The sequence below is a fragment of the Chlamydotis macqueenii genome, chromosome 5, assembly GCF_036417535.1.
Source record: "Chlamydotis macqueenii isolate bChlMac1 chromosome 5, bChlMac1.mat, whole genome shotgun sequence".
Lineage (NCBI taxonomy): Eukaryota > Metazoa > Chordata > Aves > Otidiformes > Otididae > Chlamydotis > Chlamydotis macqueenii.
This window is the reverse complement of record NC_141560.1, coordinates 44,061,359-44,082,265: the sequence shown is the minus strand read 5'-3', so window position 1 is coordinate 44,082,265 and position 20,907 is coordinate 44,061,359. Positions and strand designations below refer to the sequence as shown.

The following is a 20,907-nucleotide window of genomic DNA, read 5'->3' as shown; positions in this document are numbered from 1 at the left end:
GCCAGTGGCCTGACATGGGGAGCAGACAGAGCACAGCCACTTTGGAGTGACACCAACTTCTGCAGCACCATGGGGATGAACACGAGCAGAACTTGCCGTTTGTAGCTGAACTGCAATAATCCCCCGAGCTTGATGCTGCTATCAGCACCGACCTTCAGATGGCAGGAAGCACAACTGCGGTTTTGACAGGGGCTTCCAACAGGAAAAATTCCATCTGTGCTCCTCCCAGGAGGATGAAACACACAAAGCAGAGCAGCTGCCCCCTACTGCTAGCAGAGGAGCAAAGGCCACTCATTGCCACTCTTTGGGAAGAAGGGGAAGGGACAAGATCCAGCCCGGAGCCTTGTCTACAGAATACGTTTGTCAGCATCAGCTATAATAGCAAACTCTTCCTATGGAAACTCACTTCAAAACAGCAACAGCATTCTTTTGCCAATACCACTCACAGTTTTCCCAAGCAAATTAAGCTATCCTACCAGTAAGTCTTTTTGCCCTTGCACATCTAAATGTGTCTACGCAAAGGTGGCTTGGGTTTGCACGATTGTTTTTATTCCTGGGGTCTCTGTACTGGCTAATGGTGTACTTTTTTCACACTTCTAACCACACCACCAGACACACATACACACACACAAAAAAATCAAATGTGAAAAGTGTTCAAGCAACCTAGAAAACTTCCTACTGCAAAATAACCTGCTAACTAGTAAGACTCTGCTTTGGAAAAATAAAGTTGAGATGTTTGCAGCTCATTATTCCTGCTGCTGTACTGGCTCTTACACAGCCTACGTGCAGCAACAGCTCATCACGTCCTACCTGAAGGCTGAAAATGAGATCTGACCCCACCACCTTAGTTTCCTCATAAATGCCACTGCATGGCAGCATGGGAAACATGCCCACAGACTCCATTTCTTTCTGCATTTCTTCTCTAGCTTCACTCAGCCATCAATACCTTGTTCTATATAATTATACATAGCTATCCGAAACATAATAGCCAGCCATTCTTTGAAGCAACAGTTCTAAGACCCAGAGCTTCTTTAGTCTTCCCAGAGAACAGGGTTTAAAAAAAGACAGGCAATGCACAGTGTCATACAGAGCAGAGGTAATGGCAATAACCAGCTAGGTTAAAAAAAAAGCTGGTTTTTTTTTTTAAAAAAGGGGCTTGCATGGAAGGGCGGGGGGGGTCGGGGTGGGGGGCATGGGGAAGAAGTTAAGCAAGCCTCTCTTCAATCACTGAGGACTTCCACGGGGGCACCACATTACAGAACAAAAGAAAACTCTGCCTTGGATCATACATCCCTCCTTTATGATCCTCAGTCCCACAGATGTTACAGCCCTGCTTCAGGGAACACAAGTCTGACTCATGGTGGACTTGACATGTCATCCCAATGCCATCTCCAAACTGAAGAGAGAGATCAGAACTTAAAAAAAAAAAAAAACCAAACCAAAAAAAACCCAAACAGTATGAGTACCCAAAATAATGTACTGATAGTGGAGATTCCAGGGAAAAGAGTTATACCTAGTCTGTGAGCAATAAGAGAAACAACTAGACAATGCCTAGACAAATAGCACTGCAGGCCTTTTTTCTGCATGTAGAAAGTGATAAATAATCACACAACATACTGTTTACCACGTTTTTTCATTGAAAAATAATTTAAGCTCCACAACATTATGCAGTCAGGGAATAACATTTCATGACCCATGCCTATTCTAGCCAAGTGTCTTTATCAGCTAGCATCACGAAACAGAAATCTGCTTAGCTCCCCAGGTTGTCTCAGGTCATCTCTTCAGCATCAGTTTCACAAACTGCTGTTTACTCCTCTAAGCAAGAACACAGCCCAATCCACTGTCAGCACTGAACTACTGAAAGAGGTAAAAGCAGTAAGAAGCAGCAGCTGTATTTCACCAGCAAGACAACATGACAAAGGACATGTAAAGCCTTAGGATGTATCACAGCAAAGCCAGAAAGAGAACTTAAGAGCCTTCAACTCCTAGCCCTTGTCCAGACCACCTTCCCTTTCAAATTGGTCTTCTCTATCCTCTAGCAGCTATGAAAAAAAAAAGAAAAAGAACATGAAGACTAGAGGCAAAAGAGAAAAAAGAGAATAAAGAGGAGGGCTGTTTATGGCACAATTGTTCCTTCATTTTTCCAATTTCCTTCTTTTCTCCCACTCAAAGAGTACTTTCATCAGCATGCTGCATATCACCATAACTAAAACAACACTGTTTCTGGAAAATAGCCTTTTTATAATATATCTATATAGCACTCAGTATACAAGCATTATCCCACCTAAAAGCATCAATCAAAGCAAATACTACTGCTCACAAGCAAAACAGAAATACAGTACTGGATTGCAAAACAGGCAGGAAACTCATTAAGATTCCCTTAATGGCAGTAGGGGAAAAGTACGAGTTCCCATTCATAGAAATATCATCCCTAGATGTAGCACAGAGGTCAAGAAGAACACATCAGAAGGATACTGGAATGGAGTTTTAAATTGCTTCAAAGTACGCCTGACTGTTAGTCTATTCCCTGCTCGTCCATTACCAGGGATATATTTTGGCAGGTTTTGCTACCACTGCGCTTAGAAGAAGAGGAGAAGAGAGGCTGGGATTCCCAGCCTGCAGCATATGTATCTAAAGCTAGATCGGCCAGAAGACTGCAGCAGAGCAAGAGGAGAGATCAAAAGAGCTGCCAAGAAATACAGAGAATACTGGCAAAGAGGTGCAGGTCAGAATAAAGGACTATTAAGAGCTCTGTTACAAAGTAAATTTGCCCTGCTTTTGACTTTACTATTCTGGATCCTGGCCTGTATGGTCTATTCCTGCTTTGGAGGTCATTGCAACTGAACACTTAGAAGGTACAATAACAGCAAAATAAGGAGGAGGGATTTTTCTTTTTTTTTTTTTTTTTTTTTATATACACTCACAGTGTAGAAGCTAAGAGGGAAGGGTTAAAGGTCTAAAAATGAGAGAAAGAGGATCTGTGTGACAGGAAGGGAGCATGTGAGAGGGCGTGTGACAGGCTGTGCAGCAGAATGTGTGTGTAGATCTCATTCCCTCCGAGGCTCTTGGCCAAATGTGGAGCTGAACTTTCTGCAGACTTTGTCCTGCCAAGTCATGTTCCCTTCTCACACTGCTTGACATCACCACAAATACTCAGCTGGAAAACAGTCCAGAGCCGGACAGAGTCCACTGCTCAAACACCAGCCAGTGAAATGGCTGCACTCACGGCACACCCACCAGATGGGAAACCAGAGCCATCAACTCTCCTTGCAGGTCATCTCCAAGTGCCCAGGAGGCCGCACTCTCGTCCATCCAGAAAGAGTCCTAACAAGGCACAAAGATCAGAGGTGCTAACAGACAAATGCTTTTCTATTGCTCAAATAACATAGCCCAGAACTGATTTAAATTCTGCACAAAGGCTCCAACAGAAAAAAAGCAAAGGAACGGAACCATGAGATTGTCAGGGTTTGTCACAATCAACGTGCTGCAAGGAGGCCACTCCATTCCTAACTCCAGCGCAACCTTGCCACGAGAAGGAACCCATCACACACGACCCAGGGACAAACAAGGAGCCAGTGGTTGTGCAAAGACTGACACTCCAGCATAGTCTGCATGAAACAAGCAAGCAAACATTATATTGTCAGAGAGCTCCTGTCACCTGACTTCTAAGAGATAGTTGCGAACCCAAGATCAGTGCTGAAAAATGCAAGCACACGTACAGTGTGTGGGAGTGGGCAATGGGGTTAAGTTAACAACTGTCTGGATTTCTTATTTTGATCCTTGTATCACGGGAGAAGGGTGGGGATGGACCGTCGATTCTGGGACACTGCTAAAGGCACCACCCAGAGCAAGTATCAGGGAGTAGCAGTTGGAGGTGATACTGAAAACAAGGGAGGACAAAGTCTGCAGTCTCTTCTTGGTTTTTTCTTCAGCCTTCATCCTCAGCCTCTGCTTAATGGCAGCATGATGGAAAACGCCCTCAAAGTACAGGTGATAGGGAGAAAATTCATGTTTTCTTCAGGCAAAGGTTTCTGCTTTCTCCACTCCTGTTCTATTTCTAGGAAAAGAAACAGCAACTTGAGAGCTTTCTGCAGACCAAGGGGAAAATTTTTCTTCAGTCCCACATAGCCCAGAAAGTTAAGTTCCCTCTTCTCAGATGCACCTAGATAATGGAAGCTACATTACATGATCTATGCTTATCAGTATTTTACATTTTAAAAACACTCCTCACAACAAAAGTTCCCTCTTCCTTCGATAAGAAAGGGAGCCTGACACTTTTGTTAAAGGTCTAGCAGTGCAACCTTGCCTGTCCGCATGCTATATGGACCTTAAATCATATCCTTAGGGATTCCTGCCCAGACCCGCAGATGCCTGAGAATCTGTCCCCTGCACAAGCTGTAAACATGGACGCCATCTTTTTAACTTCTTTCTGGCCCCTTCACAGAAACCAGAATAAAACTTCTCTCCTACAGAAAACAGCCAAGGGTGGGAAGCAGGCAATCAGAAGACCAGATTCACAAAGCTGGCATTTAAAGACAAGGTGACAGCTTGTCCTTCTACTCTCAGAGCACGCAGCCGGGATGAGCTGCCCTGCCTTAGTGGCAGTACTCATGCAAGCTAAAACACGCTGGTGAGGAGGGCTAGCCACGGGACTCTGTGTGTGTGCACGCATGTCAAGGCAAGCGCCCTCAGAGCAAGTCTCAAAGGCTGTTCCAGTGCAACTTCATGTGCCCAAACAGTTGCACATGGGTTCCTGCTGCTAAGTGCGCAAGAAGCCACCACACGTGCTTATCAAACAGCCTGACTGTGTAAAATCCTTCAGGAAAATTGACTGGCGTGGTATGTGGCATCCTTTGAGGGCTGGCACATTTCTGCATGTATGTCCCTGGTAACCGAGATACACTACAGAGCTGTTGCAGAAGCCTGCCTCTTTGCCCTCATTTCATAAGGGCCCTAGATAGACTACTTAAATTCCAAACATCTTCCTTTAAATGGATTTAACACACATTTTTCAAGATTGCACTCATTAAATTTATTTTCTAAGTTAATGACAATTTATGATAAAGCCTAAACCAGTCACTTAGACAAGCAAACACACACCCTATCCAAGCAGCACATGGTTGCTAGAAAATGTTTAAAGAGTACAATTCCTAAACTCGGGAAAGTCACTAAGTCTGCAGAATCAGAATCCACTGAAGTATCAAAGAAAGATTTCTTAAAAAGGCAGAAGGATTAGTTTCTTCAATTCACTTATTACATTAGTTCAGTTCACTCAAAGCTGGGGGAGGCAGCATAACATGGGAGGGAGGTGTTTCTCTCTTCCAATCTCTGAGTAAAAACAAGACAATGGAGGATGAGTTATGCTTATTCTAAGATCTAGAAGGACGCAATGACCAAAAACCACCAGTTCATTTTGACAAGTACAGATAACACTACCTTGTTAAAATAAGTCAGTTTTCATAGCACACACTCCAGCAAGCATATTTTTTCTTATGTATCCAGTGTATAATTGTAGTCCAATTATTAGCATATTTAATGTGACCTTTTTATTCAAGTGTAGTTTTGTACAAGTCATGAGGAAAGAAGTTATTCACCTAGTAAATATAAAAGACCATTCTCTAACGTAAACATTTACTGGGATAGATCACCATAAATGAGTGTATGTAGATACACTGTATCGCCCTGTTTAGCAAGTAGTAATAGATGAGCCTAACCAATTAGAATAAACTTCCTTTTAAGAAAATATCAAACACAAAACAAAGCTTAAATGAATTAGTTAAATCACCAACTTTAATCATTATTTAAAACAGCAAGTGGGAAGCCTTGATTTAAACCAACCAACCTTGTTTGTTTCATAGTTGTGGCAGGACCAGCGGGCCAAGACTGCCCCTCTCCCTGGAGGGAAAGAGGATACAACTTCCGTGCCCAGGCCCTTTCAAGAAATTTTACTGGTTTGTTTGCCAATTTTTTTTTTTAAACCTTAAAGCAAACTAGAAAGCCTTACATGCCAGGAGACACCTACTCTCTTGTCAGTCATCTGCTTTAGCAATCAGTCTGATACTCGCCTAACGTCTCTTATTTACATCTCAGAGAGGTTTCTGTGCATACACAGTACAACCTGACTCTGCAGCACAGCTTTTAAATTGCTTCAGTCCTCGCATCCCACGAGATAGTTCTGCTGCTTAATCCTACAGACACTGGTTTTGGTCTGTTCAAAACAAAATTAGATTTGTCATTCTCTAACGTTGTTCTCTTCATTTCTTCATCAGCTTCCCACTAAATAAATATTTATCTTTTCCCCTCCCTTAAACACACTGGAAGGTCTGCAGTGCTCTGCTCTCTCCTCTGTGCACTATCCTAATCAGCCTCTGTCCTCCCCAAATAAGATACTTTAATGCTTGACAGTGTTTACTTCAAAGCTATTTATGAAATTATACAGAGATTGAGTACATCACCTTAACATTTTCTTTTGGACGCTCAATAAAGCAAGTAATTTTACTTTACAGGAAATTTAGTTTTGAGATCTCCAGATCTAAAAGTGCAAGCTACACTGGGTCCAGGGGTGTCTCCTTTTTAGTGAGGACACAAGAAAGGAATTTGTCTGTGCTCCAAAAATGGAAAAAGGTATTTTGTCCTGAGCAGGAAGTCACAGAACAACAACAACAACAAAATCACATAGGAGTACTAAAGTAATCCATCGTACCACTTCTAACAGAGAAATTTTTAAGTTCTGCAAGAACATGGACAGCCTCATCTAATTTAACAACACTACACACATCTCAAACCCAAACTGACTACAACACAGCTCCTAGCTGCAATAACTGCAACGAAAATGCTAAGTCAAATGTTGTGCTTGTATATCAGCAGAAGTATGATCTAATGATCAAGTTCAACCTATTTGCAAGTCTAAATGCAGACCTGTACCTGTCAGCAGGAAGCATTCCCCTGAATTCCCTCCTAAGGTGAAGTTCCTTTCCACCAAGACAGTTTCCACAGGCAAGAGGATGTGATTCTGCCTTCCTAAATTATTCCACTGGGACAAAAACAAGGTAACACATCCTACCGCAGACCAGCAGAACATTCTCCCCCAGTGAAACAAGGTATCTTCGTATAGAATCACAGAATGGCTTGCCTTGCAATAGGCAGGCAAACCTATGACAGGTTTTCACTTCAGTTCTGAAACACTGTTTTTTCTCCAAGCTTGTCAGGTCTGCGAATCTTATTACTTGGAGAGGGGGTGTGGGGGAAGGGAAGGAGAGTGACATACAATCTGATAAGCTTTCCTATTCAATAGGCAAAGACCCACACATCTGCAACAATGAGACTTTCACAGCAGCTGCTTCCAGAGCAGAAAGCAGAATCACCCTTCCAGACAAAGCACATCATATTCTATACTCTTCCCTAGGCAGATGGGAACATGACTTCTGAAAAACAGCAACAGTTAAAGACCTTAAATTCAAAACTCAACATTTTAAAAACTGTCAATCTTGATAGTCATACAATCACAGACCAGATCTAATTACAAGAGACATGACTTTTGAGGTCTGAGACGATCACCACTGGATCAAACATTTAACAGCAAAAAATTCATCCTTCTGTTTACCACAAAATGAGCATGCTGAGTTGTGAAGATTAATCCTAGAGAAAGCATCTTTCTTGGAAAAAAAAAAGTCATAGCAATCAAATGCACTTTAAAGCACTGGAAACATGGCTCTTCCTCTGGGTGTGAGATCAGGAGAAGGCAGCAAACTCACGCTCTGTACTCGTACGGCTGCATGCCTGTTCTTCCGCACACCCTCTGCCTGCCTCCTCACTGCACAGCCAGCTGGTAAAGGAAACATGCTGACAAGGTGCAGAGAGCTGCGGCAGCAGTAACTGGAAACAACCCACGACGGTAACCCAAGGCACACAGCCAGGACACACTAATTCTGCGATAAAGTTTCCTGTTTCTTATTTTTCAGATTTGGCAATTTATATATACAGTCCCTGCTATGGTACTTCTCCTTGCATCCTTCACAATAAATGTAGCTGCAAGTTTCCTCCAACAGCTGCAGAGCTCCCAAGGAGCTCCATAAGAGCTCATGTTCTGTCCTGCCCGAGGCTGGTTTCCATTTATTGCCCCCACCTTTTACTTCGGGGGGTAGGAGGGAGGAGGCTGTTAATTATTTTCACCCCTGCTTTTCTCCTGCAAAAGCTGGCCTCCTTGTAAGAAGGAGGATGCATGGGCGCATACACACATGAGAAAGAAATATCACTGAACACATTGCTACATTTCAAAAATTTCAAAAATCTACACTAGGAAGTCAGTCTGCCCTCACAGATCTTGCAGCAGTGCTAATCTGGCAAACGTGCCACAGGTGTGATAGCAGAGAAGCATGGCAAGGCCAAACTGCCTCATCCTGGCACAACGCCTACGCTCTCTTTCCACAGCTCAAAGGAAAGAAGGGCTGAGCTCAGCAACACTTGGTTGAAATTTTCAAGCTGCATTTGCTTCCCTAGCTAAAAGCTAAGACATTTTTTCTGTTTCTCCCTCAGCAGGGGCATTATGTCTTGATTAAGACTCACTCACTCCACAAACCAAGTCCACCACTCACAAAAGGAAGTGGAAACCATATTTTCCTTTTCCTTCTGTCTGTTCTCAGGTATAGCCTTCTCCCTGACACCTGGGGAACAGCAGATACTCCACATACCTTGGAACATGCAGCAGAGCTGAGAAGACTCTTCCCTACAGACAAACATAACCTGCAGTCATAGCCAGAAACTGGCTGGCACACAGTGATCCAAACGGTTAGTCAGAAACGTGACTCAGTGTCGGAGACTCCCTCAAAAAAGCCTTGCAGTGAAGAGCCCAGCTGTGCCTTTAGGAAAAAGAAAAGGAGGGGAGGAAGTTTCAGCAGACAAAGTCTCTCTCTTTCACTGGTGATCCAAGGTTTGCTTCTGGCCCATAATTAAATACTTGTTGTGACAGATCTGTGGACCTTCGCACAATGAGCAGTAGTGAAATGGCACAATGAAGAGTCATCACCAGTGTAAGCAAAGTTACCTTTTACCAGCACCACGCAAACTGATAGCTGTGCAGACAAGTCTGTGTCCTAGAAAGCTCGCGATCTGGGTTGACAGGATGCAACAGGTGAATGAGACAGAGAAACGCAGAGCAGAGGAGACAAGGGAAGACGAAAGCTAACAAGTTACCACAAAGTAAGTAAACATCTCCACGCTGCACCTGACAGTATCTCCGGAGACAGCAAACAGAGATCCGGGCTCTTTGGATGCACAACAGCCGTGAGTAACCGACATCCCCTCCCTAAGCGCCTGCTTTAACGTGCCCGGTCCCTCCATTTGCCGTTGCTGCCTATCCCCCTCCTCCTTACCGGGGGGACCATCTCCCACGGCGCCGCTGCGCAACCGCTGCCCGCAACACCGGCAAAACACGGCCGCCAGCCCTCGGCTCCCCATCCTCGCAGGAACGCGGCCCCCGCCCGCCGGGTCCCGCGGAGCCCCCGCGAGAAACGCGCCGCCGCCAGCCCGGCCCGCACCCCCGCCAGGCCCCGGGCGGGGGCCCCTCTTCCTTCCAGCGCAGCTCAGCTCCGCTCGGCCCGGCCGGCAGGACCAGGCGGGCGGCGCTGGGCCGCCGGCACCGGGTCCCGGGAAGCGCCGCAGCGGCTCGGGCCGGCTCGGCCCGCGGGGCCGCAAAGCCGCTGGGCGGGAAAGAGCGGCCGCGTCCCCGTCCTCCGCCGTGAGTCACGGACACGCGGGGCGGCCGGCCCGACCCTGCGGGCAGCGAGGAGGAGGCGGCGGCGCCCGCCCCACCGCCCCCACAGCCAGAACGGAGGAGAAAAGTTACCGGCAGGGCCCAGCCCGACCCGCGGCGATGTGCTGCGGCCGCCGCCCGTGGCGGAGGTGCCGGCGCCGGCGGGAGGGGCGGCCCGGCCCGGCGCTGTTCCCGGCGGGGCGCCGCGGCGGAGTTACCGTGATGTCACGCGCGGCGCGGCCCCGGGTCACGTGCAGGCGCCGCCCGCCCCGCCCCGCCTCCCGTTTCCCGGTCCCGCCCCCGCGAACCCGGTGGGAGGCGGAGACCAGCGGGCACCCTGCGGGGTCAGACCCGGCCCGTTACTTACCTACGGCAGCCCCGAAACGGCGGCGGGATTCAGCCCCGTGCCCCCCTGCGCGGACGTAACCCCGCTCTTTCCTAAGCAGCTCGGCACCCTCAGACGCCGGGCACCCAGCTCCCGAACGCTGCGAACCACGAAGTTCCCAGCAAACAAACGGGCAGACTTTCGAGCCTCTGGGCTTCGCGACTCTAACATTTCTTTGCAGACGGGAGAGCCGCGTTTCCTTTTTTTTTTTTTTTTTTTTTTATTAAGAAAGCGAAAGGCGAGAACCCCGTGCAGTCACCTGTCCCTACGCCCCGGTAGTCGGGGAGGGGGGGGGGCACTACCGACAACATTCGTTTAACCGCCCGTGATTTTTCGCTCCGCGTACGGGGCACCTACCAGGCCCTCGCGGGCGATCCGGCAGACGCGCACCCGGCCCCGGGCGCCGGGTTTCCTCAGGCACCGGCGCGAATTCCGCCGAGGCTTGTAAGGAGCGGCCAAATCTGGGGACGACCCGCCAACGACAGCCGCTCCGTCACAGAGGCGGCGGCAGCAGATGTCCGTTTACCACACCGGTGCCCTTAGGCTGACCCAGCGACCGCGGGCCTGGGACAGAGGGTTCGGGTTCCCCACGCCGTGACACGGCCGGACCCTCGCGCTCTCCACCCCGCGGGGACGCCCCCGCACAGCCGCCCAGCGCAGGCCGCCGTTACCCGGCCGGGCCCGGCCCGGTTTTATGCGGCTTCTCCACGGGCACAGGCGCTCCCGCGGGAGGCCGGCGGGCTCAGCGAGCCTCCCCGCCCCGCCTCTGCCGTGTCAGGAGGCGGGAGCAGCAGCGGCGCCCGGCCCTCACCTTCGCCTCTTCCCGCCCCAGCGCGGCCGGGCCGCGCACGCGCCCTGCGCCGGGAGTGGCGGCCGCCCGAACCCGGCCGCGGCTCTTTCCGGTGTGCGCAGGAAAACTGTGTCCGTGCCGGGGCCCGCCGTCGGCGGCGGCTGGGTTCCGCGTAGCGGGGGTGAGGGGGGAGCGCCATGGCGGCCGATCCGGCGAGGTGCGGCTGGGGAGGCGCCGTCCTGCTCCTCCTGGCGCTCTGCCTGCAGCCGCCGCCCGCCCGGCCCCGCAGCCTCCGCTTCGTAACGCTGGTGAGGGGCAAAGGGGGCGGCGGGAGGGGGCCGGGCCGGGCCGCGGTGGCGGGCCGGGCCGGTGTGACGCGGTGCCGCCCGCAGGTGTACCGGCACGGAGACCGCTCGCCCATCAAGGCCTACCCGCGGGACCCCTTCCAGGAGGGCGCCTGGCCCCAGGGCTTCGGGCAGCTCACGCAGGTGCGTGCGGGGCCGCGGCGGGCGGGGGCCGGGGGGCCGGGGCTGTCGGTAACGCCCGGTGCCGTTGCAGGTGGGGATGCAGCAGCAGTGGGAGCTGGGCCAGGCCCTGCGGCGGCGCTACCGCGGCTTCCTCAGCGACAGGTACCGGCGGCTGGAGGTCAGTGCCGGCACCGCGGTTCGGTGCGCGGAGCGGCGCGCTCTGCCGCCCGCGGGCCGCGGCGGGGAACGCTGCCGGGCGGGGGCTGCGGGAAGCGCGGCCCTCGCCGCGGGTGGCTTCGTTCGGGGAGGGCGGTGCTGGGTCTCCTCAAAGTGTTTTTGTTTCCTGCGCTCCCCAGTGCGCTTCAGGTGCGATCTCATGGCAGCCTGCACGTACAAGCGGTAGTTACTAACCAGAAGTGACCTTCTTGTCTGGTTCCACCTGTAAAGTATCGACGGCTTCGGTCCCCCAAAGCTATTGATTTTCCTCTCTCTCTCTGTCTCCAGGATGTTGCCACACTTTATAATAGTTCTTGAGAAACTGGTAGGTTTCCTGTGTGAAAAGTTACGGAGCCCGTGTGGAACCATGTGCTAAACACGGGGGGGAAACTGAAACATGAAAAAAAAGTAAGGAAATAGAAAATCCCTCCAAATACCCCTGCGGGTTGATCAAAGAGGTGTGAGTCAACTGGAACATGAGCAAGCGTCAAGATGAGAAGCGTGCTGTTGCGTGGTCCAGATGGAGAGTGGGCAGTCAAGACCCCCTTGTCCCACTACCGGCTCTGCATCAGTTACTTTGTCTGAGCTCACTTACGGTGACTGCCCAGGTGGGGCAAACTGAGGGTCCCCATACAATTTTCTGTCTTTGTTTCCCCCTTTTTTGGGCTCCCTAGTAAACACCCAGCTTGCCATAGTTCAGATTACATCCCTTCTTTGACATTTGCTTCATCAACAAAACTTCCAGTATCAGCTCAAGCACAGATCCTTTAACCTTCCTCAGTAGTTCCTTTCCAAACACACTTCACTCTTATAAAGCTTTTACCAGCTGAAACTGTTTTCCTTCTCTTGCTTGAGAGGAAAAAACAAACCAAGGCATATGCAAACAAAAGCTGTTCTGCTAACCAAGCCCGAACCTCTGGTCGAGTTGAGCAACCTCCCTCTTATAAGAAGTGTTGCCTCTGGGTGACACCATATGACTGTCTGTCACCTGACTCAGCGACAAGCTGGAGCCCTGGCAAAAGGTACTGAAGAAAGCATGTCTGCTCAGGGCTTAGATCCTTCTCTTTTGAGATATTTTCTTTCTATTTCTTCGGAGCTTACTGAAGATGAAAGCAATCCTGTCTAATGAGTACAGAATCAATTGTTTTCAAGCCACAGTTAAGAAGTAAAAGTGGTTAGAAATTGTCAGATAAAAGACAACTTTTTTTCCCTTCCTTATGACTGTCAAGTTTTGAGATACACATGGGAGATGCTATACAGAATGAGCATATGTATTTTTCCTTCTGTTTCTCCTCATTTAACATGTAAAAAAATATCCAGATCTTGACATTGTATTTCATTCTTCTGGCTTTTTATTCTTGTTGTTTCAGATTCAATATGCTGTTCATGATTTCCTGTGTGTTCCTCTTGTTTTATCACTAGTTTCTCTTTCGTCTCCCCGTAAGTGTTTTCAATACACAGATACCAGAATACCAAAGTTTTGCCATTTTGACCTTCTGAACTCTCTTCTGCATTTTTCTCATTTTTCTTTTTTCTGACTCGGATCTCTCTGAGGTCTGGCATGCTAAGTCTTGGCCCGTTAATTCCAAGAGCCCACAGTGATCAAATAAAATCCCAGCTCGCCCTTTTCTTCCTCTCCTGTTACATCACTTTTGTCTTCATTTCTCAGATGGAAAATGTGAGGCTCAGAGAAGCTGGTTTTTTTTTTCACGAGCACAGCAGGTCCTTCCTAGAACTGAGAACTAAATGCAGGAGTTTGCCCCAGCCCTGTCCTGTAAATATATTGCATTTCCTATCTGTGCCCATTGTTATCTGCATCTCTGTCTTGCATTTCTCTGACTCTTCCTCATATTCAGACTCCTTTCTGTCTTTAATCTCTGCATGGTGCATCTGGCTTTTCCACTGATCCAAAACAGACCGCTCTAGTATTACATGCCAAATTGTCTTTGGGTCCATCCTTACAGTTTTGTCCAGGCTGACATCAGCAGGCTTGGTCACTTCAATTCCTGTTGTCTGTGAGCAGCTGCAGGGACTTGGCAATGTTCCTCAGTGAGTGCATCATCCTGTGCCCAAGCATCGCTGCTTACGGTAACATTACTAATGGTGTCCCATCCCTGTCCTGGCAGATCTTCACCCGCAGCACAGACTGTGATCGGACGCTGATGAGCGCAGAGGCAAATCTGGCAGGCATGTATCCCCCAGAGGGACAGCAGATATTCAACCCTAACATCTCCTGGCAGCCTATCCCTGTGCACACAGTGCCCGAGTCTGAGGAACGGGTAAGTTTTTCTCAAGGGTTTGTATTGTACTGACTACTCAAGGAGTGTGTTACACTGACTTCTCCAAAAGTCTTCGCTTTGGTCTCAGTTCAGATTGTCTTGAACTTCTCCTGGGACCTGCTTAGGAAAGGTTCTTCTGTTCTCAGAACAAGACGAGAATTCAGGACTGTGTTCACTCAACGCATTAGCTGTGCCACCTCAGCAGACCCCACACGATCTGGAGCATGTTAGAAGGCAGTACTTGAGGCTGTTTACAGATGCGTCCCGCTAGTCAGGGTTTCATTACAGTTGCGCGTGTTAAGCAAATTCTGTTCTTCAGTGTTCCTGATGTCCTAGCTGCTCTTCTTGTCTCTGCCCAGCTACTGAAGTTTCCTTTGACCCCCTGTCCACGGTATGAACAGCTACAGAATGAAACACGGCACTCAGCAGAATACATAAATAAGACCAAAGAGAATTGGGTAAGTGATTGTTTGCATGAGGTAAGGTCTTAGGCTTGTAGTTAAAGTTCTATCACCTCTATATAATCAGAGCTCTGAGGAGACGGTAGGAATGCCTGTGCATGTGATATAGTATGAGATTAGAACACTGAAGGCCTTTCTCTTTTCTCATACCTACAGCAATTCCTGCAGATGGTGGCAAACGAGACTGGGATCCGGGATGTCTCTCTCGAGAGTGTTTGGAGTGTCTATGATACGCTGTTCTGTGAAGTAAGTTTAGCCATCATGTTACAGCTGCAGGAATTTGGTCTTTAGGGCTCCCTGCGTTTGGGAGAATACTATTTTGGAAAATCCCATGAAACAACTGTTCACCATTCCCACCCTACAGTTAGAAGTAATGTTTTAATTTAGGAATAATAACAGTTCCTACTCACTAGAGGCATGTGCCAAGAATTACCTGCTTTTGCACCCTATAACCTTCTGCTTTGTAGCTTAGATATATATCGTGCCAGAGCCAGAAAAAGTCCCACTTGCATAATAAATACCTCTTTTGAAAGTCACTAGAAAGTAACTGCGATTTGAAATCTTTCTAACTCTTTGGACAAGTCTGAGTTAAGTAAGGTAGAAATGAGATCTCTGGAAACTGAAGCCACATTAACTTAAAGCATAAAGTTTGGAGCTTAAATTAGGATTATTCCTGGTTTTACCTCTCTGTTACTTTAGATCAATCACATTTTCTGTGCTTCTGTTTGTGCCATCTCTGAAAGAAAATAATACTCTTCTAGGTTAAGTAGAGTTCACCTGTCTCTGTTTTTTGACCTGTTATAAGGTCCTTTGTCAGAGAAAGACTAGAGACAGATGTTACCCTTTTACTGTCTGGAGTGAGGCACCAAACTCTGTATTCATGTGGAGTTTTGTTGAAAGCACATCTCATGAAGGCTTAAACAAAATAAAAAATCAGGTTGGCTGTGCTGTGATAATGCTGAAGTACAGGTCACGTATCCGGAGACTTACAGTTTTTGCACACAAGTTCACGTATGTATAACTATTGAACAGTGAAGTAAATTACAGAGATCTTTCATGTCAAACTAGCTAATTGTGGAAGAAACAGTAAACCCAAGCATTTTGACACTGTGTCATGCTAATTCTATGGAGGTGCAAGGCTACTTGGCTTGCTCGCAGTCGTATACAGTGGTGTGCACTATTTTGGGGATGTAAAAGATAAATCTCCATGGAATTGCACTTTGCTGTGTAAACCAAAGCAGCTTTTGTTGCTGCAAGCTGAAAATATTCCAATCCAGAGCCGCATTGCACTATGTAAATTTGCCCTTTGTATCACAGACCCAATCTCCTGTCCTGTAACAATCACAGTGAAGCAACTTCTGTCAGTAACAAAAAATCCTTTGGTCAGAGAGATCAAGAATTTCAGATCTTCTTCATTTTCAAGACTCAATGAGCTGGCAAGTTGGGCCCAGAAGGCCATCTGGCAACCAGTATAATCCCCAAGAACTTGGCAAATAGCTCACTATCCCAAAATAAAACCAGAACGTTTTGACGAAGGGGAGTTTCACTCTCAAAACTGTACCTTCAGGCTGATCAGCCTCTTCAGCTGCTTTGGGCTTCCTCCTTTTTTCTCGCTCTCACAAACAGCGCCCTGAAGAGAAGGATTGTTTTTCTCCCCTGACCCAGTAGATTCATTCTGCCATCTGGATGGACGGTAGAAACGAATGAATTAGATGGTAACAATTTTTTTACAATGAGCGTTGTAGAACACTGGCACAGGTTGCCCAGAGAGGTGGTGGATGCCTCATCCCTGGAAACATTCAAGGCCAGGTTGGATGGGGCTCTGAGCAACCTGATCTGGTTGGAGATGTCCCTGCTTCCTGTAGGGAGGTTGGACTAGATGACCTTTAAAGATCCCTTCCAACCCAAACTATTCTGTGATTCTATGATATTCAGCCTCATCTTCTGCCTGTTCAATGGGATGTGGCATAGCAAATTGCTCTGAGTAGGGCCAGGAAACCACAACTGCTGTTTGTCTGCCAACATAACTAATCTTTTTGTGTAACGGGTTGGCTGCAAAGCAAATTCTTCTCTTGGTTCCCAGATCTGTGTATTCTGTGTTTGAGTACTAGGCTTTGTCAGTGGAGCATCCCAGTATTGCGTCTGCAGAGTGCTTGTTAACTTTCGTCAGTATCCTTCAGCGGCCTTCAGAACCTCCGGGGAAATTGTACTGCAGACGCACCAGAAACCTTGAGTTTGTGCTTCCTCAGTTTCCTCAGTTTTTTTGGGTTTGTTTTTTTTTTTTTTTCTTTTGACTGTGTGCCATCTGCAGGGCAGAATCAGCCACACGTAAATGCCTTAAGATTATTGTATCAGTGTTACGACATAACCCTGCGCTCCAGTTGTGCTTTCACAGAAATGTAGCTCCTAGACTTTAATCTTTATGTTCCTCATTATTAGTTTCTGAAACAACATTAAAACCCACATATATTCTTTGTCTGCAGCACAGCAGTGTGAGGACAGAAGCATAAATAGAAAAGGGGCATATTTAAAATAATATAGGAAATCAGCGGCAGTATGGGCAGGACTCCAGACACCCTGACTCCCATTCTCTGATTAATCTGCCGTTAATGCTACCTGCAGATAAGTATTCTGTTGTTTCTCTTTCTAGCAAGCACACAAAATGGATTTGCCTGTGTGGGTGACAACAGATGTCATGGCTCAGTTGAAGCAACTAAAAGACTTTGGTTTTGAATTTCTGTTTGGGATCCACAGACGGGTAGAAAAAGCTCGTTTGCAAGGAGGTGAGTGCACCAGGGAGGGAGCTTCATACTGCTGTGTCTAGTTTTTGTCTCTTACCAGCTGTTCCCTTTCCTCAGGGGTCCTGCTGGATCACATAAGGAAAAACCTGACCAAAGCAGCAAATGTTTCTGCCCACCGGAACCTGAAATTACTTGCCTATTCAGCGGTAAGTCAGAGCTTGGGGGCTAGCTTTTATCCATCTCATCCTCCTCACAGGGGACTGGTACTTTTAACCCTTTCTGGCTTCTCTACAGCCCGTGCAGTGATCAGGACATGCGTCTTTGCCTCTGGTTGGCTGGGATGTGCAGTATCTGGCATCATTCCTCTGGGGCCCCTGAGGAAGATTCCCAGCCTGTGCTTTGTTCCTGTTAACTCAGGCTTGTGGATGAAACTGGCAGACTTTGGGGAGCCATGGCTGTGTTTATTTGATAGATGGGTTGATGCTGCTCAGATCATAGAACCATAGAATCATAGAACAGTTTGGGTTGGAAGGGACCTTTAAAGGTCATCTAGTCCAACCCCCCTGCAAGATGCAGGGACATCTCCAACCACATCAGGTTGCTCAGAGCCTGATCCAACCTGGCCTTGAATGTTTCCAGGAATGAGGCATCCACCAGCTCTCTGGGCAACCTGTGCAAGTGTTCCACCACCTTTATTGTAAAAATTTTTTTCTTTATATCAAGTCTGAATCTGCCTCCCTCTATTTTAAAGCCATGACCCCTTGTACTCTCACAGCAGGCCCTACTAAAGAGTTTCTCCCCATCTTTCTTATAAGCCCTCTTTAGGTACTGGAAGGCCCCCGCTCTCTCAGCCTGTCTTCCGAGGAGAGGTGCTCTAGATACGGTGTTTCAGCAGTGTAGATAGAGAGTCATCCCCTGTTTCCAGCAGTCTACTGACTGGAAAATCGAGTATCTCTCCCAGATTACTCCCTAGAGATTAATTCTTAAAGAACAATACAGGATATATATGGTTGTGTTTCATTTCCTCCCCTTCTCTGGCACCATCACGGATCACTATTCTAGCAGTACAGTTCCTCTCCCTTCTTCCAGATGGAAGTTACAAAGGTGACATCCCCTCAGCACTGCCCTGTCTGTTACTGGGATGGTCTGAGCTGCCCTGACGCATCCATAAGGGTAACTGATTCGGTTTTTTTTCCCTCTTCCTCAGCATGACACCACGCTTGTGGCACTGCAGATGGCTCTAGATGTCTACAACAAGATTCAAGCACCATACGCCTCATGTCATCTATTTGAGCTGTACCAAGAGGATGATGGGTGAGGGCTGCAGTAAAGACGTCTGTTGTGATTTCACCTCAAGGGTTAGGTACCGAGGCTAGGCTCCACCCTAGGGGGATGCAATCTTGCTCCTAGTGGCACTCTTCAGAGGAAAACTACCACCAGAATAAAGGAAAGGGTGTGCACACTGAGTTCTTGGGAGGGGATGACTTTAGCTGGAGAAGGAAAACCCACATCTAGCTGTGTTTTGTTTTCAGTAACTTCTCTGTGGAGATGTTTTTCCGAAACGAGAGTGGGAAGGAACCTTTCCCACTAACAATCCCTGGCTGTCAGCATAAATGCCCACTGCAAAGATTCTTGGAACTCACAGATCCTGTTGTTACCCAGAACTGGGAGCAAGAATGCCAGGTAGCAAGCAGTATCCATGACACAGGTGAGCCCAGGCTGAACCAGAGCGTGGCAGAAGGGGAAAGCCTGGATGATACCATGCTGACCACTTGTTTTTTTCCCTTGCAGAACTGTTTGTAGGTCTGGCTGTGTGTGGATCCATTCTCCTTCTCCTTATAATCCTCCTCTTGACTGTAATCTTTCGCATACAGTCTCAGCCCCCCGGCTACCGGCATGTTTCCAATGAGGGAGAAGAGCAGGCCTGACAGTTGCTTCAACTCCTTCCCAGGCAGTAGAGGAGGGAGCAGTGTTGCCCCTAAGGATGATTGGGCACCTTCAGTTACTGAGCGTTCTTCTGCTTGGGCCATTGCTTCCCAGAAGGAAGCTAGACTTGATTTTTGGATGCTTTCTAAAGGTGACGTCCCAGAGATGACTGAGCTACTCAAATGGAAATGACACCTTAATTCTGAAGCCAGTATACTGTGTGGTGCCCCAGTCCTCATACAGCTTACCTAGTCTGGGATTCCCAACGTGGCCAGTTGGAGCTGGTCAAGAATTTTCCTCATTTCAAGTGATTATGAATGTTACCACTCACCATGACTATGGGAGCTGCGACATCCTGTGCAGCCAGGAGTTCCATCTCTCTTCAGGGTCAACCTGCTTTGAGTGCTTTTCTCTCAAGCCATTGGGCTGATGATGGCAGGAAGGCTGGGCTTGGAGCAGAGGGCCCACCTCACCAACAATGCACAGAGACTCATCTACTGTCCATGGAGAGGGAACTGCTGCAGATGATGGCAGCCAGTGAAAAGTGTTTCTTGATGTCGCTGCTAAGTAGTTGCTGCTGGCAACTGGTCTTTTTTCCCCTCCTCACATTGTGGTTCAAGAGAGAACTGTCCTGGAATCAGGACAAGACTGAAAACCAGGCTGTAGTTTCTAGGATTCAACTCAGAGTAGGTTACATGTGATCCAAAGAAGCTCCAAGAGCTTCATTAGAGAGATGAATTCCTGTGACCATAGCAGAACCGCACCCAATTTCTTGTGCCGTGTTGGCTCTAGAAAGGAGAGTCCCCATAGATAAGAAACTTGGGCCCTGTCTAAACGTTCAGCTTCTGAATTTGACTTCCCGACCTCTGAACTTCAAAGTACCTACTACAGGGAATACCCAGTACTGTAGGCAGTCCAGATTTCAGCTGTGAGCCCAAGGAATATGCTGTACCAGCAGAACGTTTTTATGCTGTAATTAAAAAGATGTAGCAGAGCTGTTTACCTAAGACTAGATTGAATGCAAAGTTATGTAGTTTTTCTTCCTATCTTCCCTACTGGATGGACAACAAAGAGCCCCCAAGGATGAGAGTTTGCAGGTGACTGTGGATCCCCTTATTTGCCACGCTTTGGCATTTTGTCCAAAGTGCGATTCTTTCTCCAGGCTGGCCTCTGTGTGCACTGCAGCTGCTGCAGGGAACTTCACGCCAAGTGCTCACCACCTGTCGTGGCGTTTTTGGCAGAAAACGAGACTGCAGCAGAGACCAGAAGCACAGGCTTTTCACATGGTGATGCTGCACATTCACTTCCCGCTTTTACTTCCTTTTCTGGTGCAGTTCCCTTCCCCTCTTGGCGGCAAAAGCCAGTCGTTAGTTACAGACATTTCCTTTTCTTCCCCTATGGAGTACCGTGGGGACTTTTCCCTACACCATAGTCGGCATCTGCTAGCCTGGGAACTCTTAAATCAGCAGTAGCAGCTTGCTGTTCTCAGCATCTTCCTCACCTTTTTGTCCTCTGAAGATCTGACTAGGTCCTCTGCACAGCAAGACAGTCATAAAGGAAAAGCTACTGCCTGTGAGAACAGGCACAAGAAAGAGGTAACAGTGCATTTAGGAGGACCAGACCTGTTATTTTTAAAGGCAGCAAATTTTGCACACACAGAGGAAAGGTTTCTATGATGATTTAGACATTTTGACTGTGAATGACTTTCTGTAATTGTGCCAATACATTTCCTTTTCATTATTAAAATCAAATTCGCACTGAACTCTACTTTTCTTCTCCAAGAGTTCACAGGGCTAGCACCAGTGTGCTCAGTGTTGGAAAAAGAAAGCAGAACTTACCGCACTATACCCCCACTATCCCACTTATATGAGAGTGAAAATTGAGATAAACT

The 20,907-nt window shown here is 47.8% G+C and overlaps 2 protein-coding genes across 7 annotated transcripts in view; one reads left to right on the top strand and one right to left on the bottom strand.

Moving 5' to 3' along the window:
- The window catches only part of NR1H3 (nuclear receptor subfamily 1 group H member 3), a 30,540-nt gene extending 19,848 nt beyond the window's left edge, over positions 1-10,692 (bottom strand). Inside the window, exon 1 of one of the 3 annotated variants that reach the window (XM_086749888.1) lies at positions 10,494-10,692. The gene's annotated coding sequence lies outside the window, so the exon portion shown is untranslated. Of the gene's footprint in view, positions 1-8,690; positions 8,788-9,844; positions 9,951-10,493 lie in introns of those variants that run through there. The other 2 variants (XM_086749889.1, XM_086749890.1) reach the window with 2 other exon arrangements.
- Positions 10,693-11,047: 355 nt separating this feature from the next.
- ACP2 (acid phosphatase 2, lysosomal) lies at positions 11,048-20,778 on the top strand. Of its 4 annotated transcripts, XM_086748921.1 has the most exons (11): positions 11,048-11,234; positions 11,319-11,414; positions 11,485-11,571; positions 13,736-13,888; positions 14,248-14,346; positions 14,506-14,595; positions 17,000-17,132; positions 17,208-17,296; positions 18,298-18,404; positions 18,623-18,798; positions 18,882-20,778. In XM_086748921.1, exons 1-11 carry the CDS (start codon positions 11,124-11,126, stop codon positions 19,016-19,018), a joined length of 1,278 nt encoding a protein of 425 aa, XP_086605047.1. In that variant the 5' UTR covers positions 11,048-11,123; the 3' UTR covers positions 19,019-20,778. The 4 variants fall into 4 exon arrangements, with proteins under 4 accessions (XP_086605047.1, XP_086605050.1, XP_086605049.1 ...); XM_086748924.1 differs by lacking the exons at positions 11,048-11,234; positions 11,319-11,414; positions 11,485-11,571 and adding exons at positions 11,679-12,631; positions 12,980-13,049; XM_086748923.1 differs by lacking the exons at positions 11,048-11,234; positions 11,319-11,414; positions 11,485-11,571 and adding an exon at positions 11,679-12,631.
- Positions 20,779-20,907: the final 129 nt, after the last annotated feature.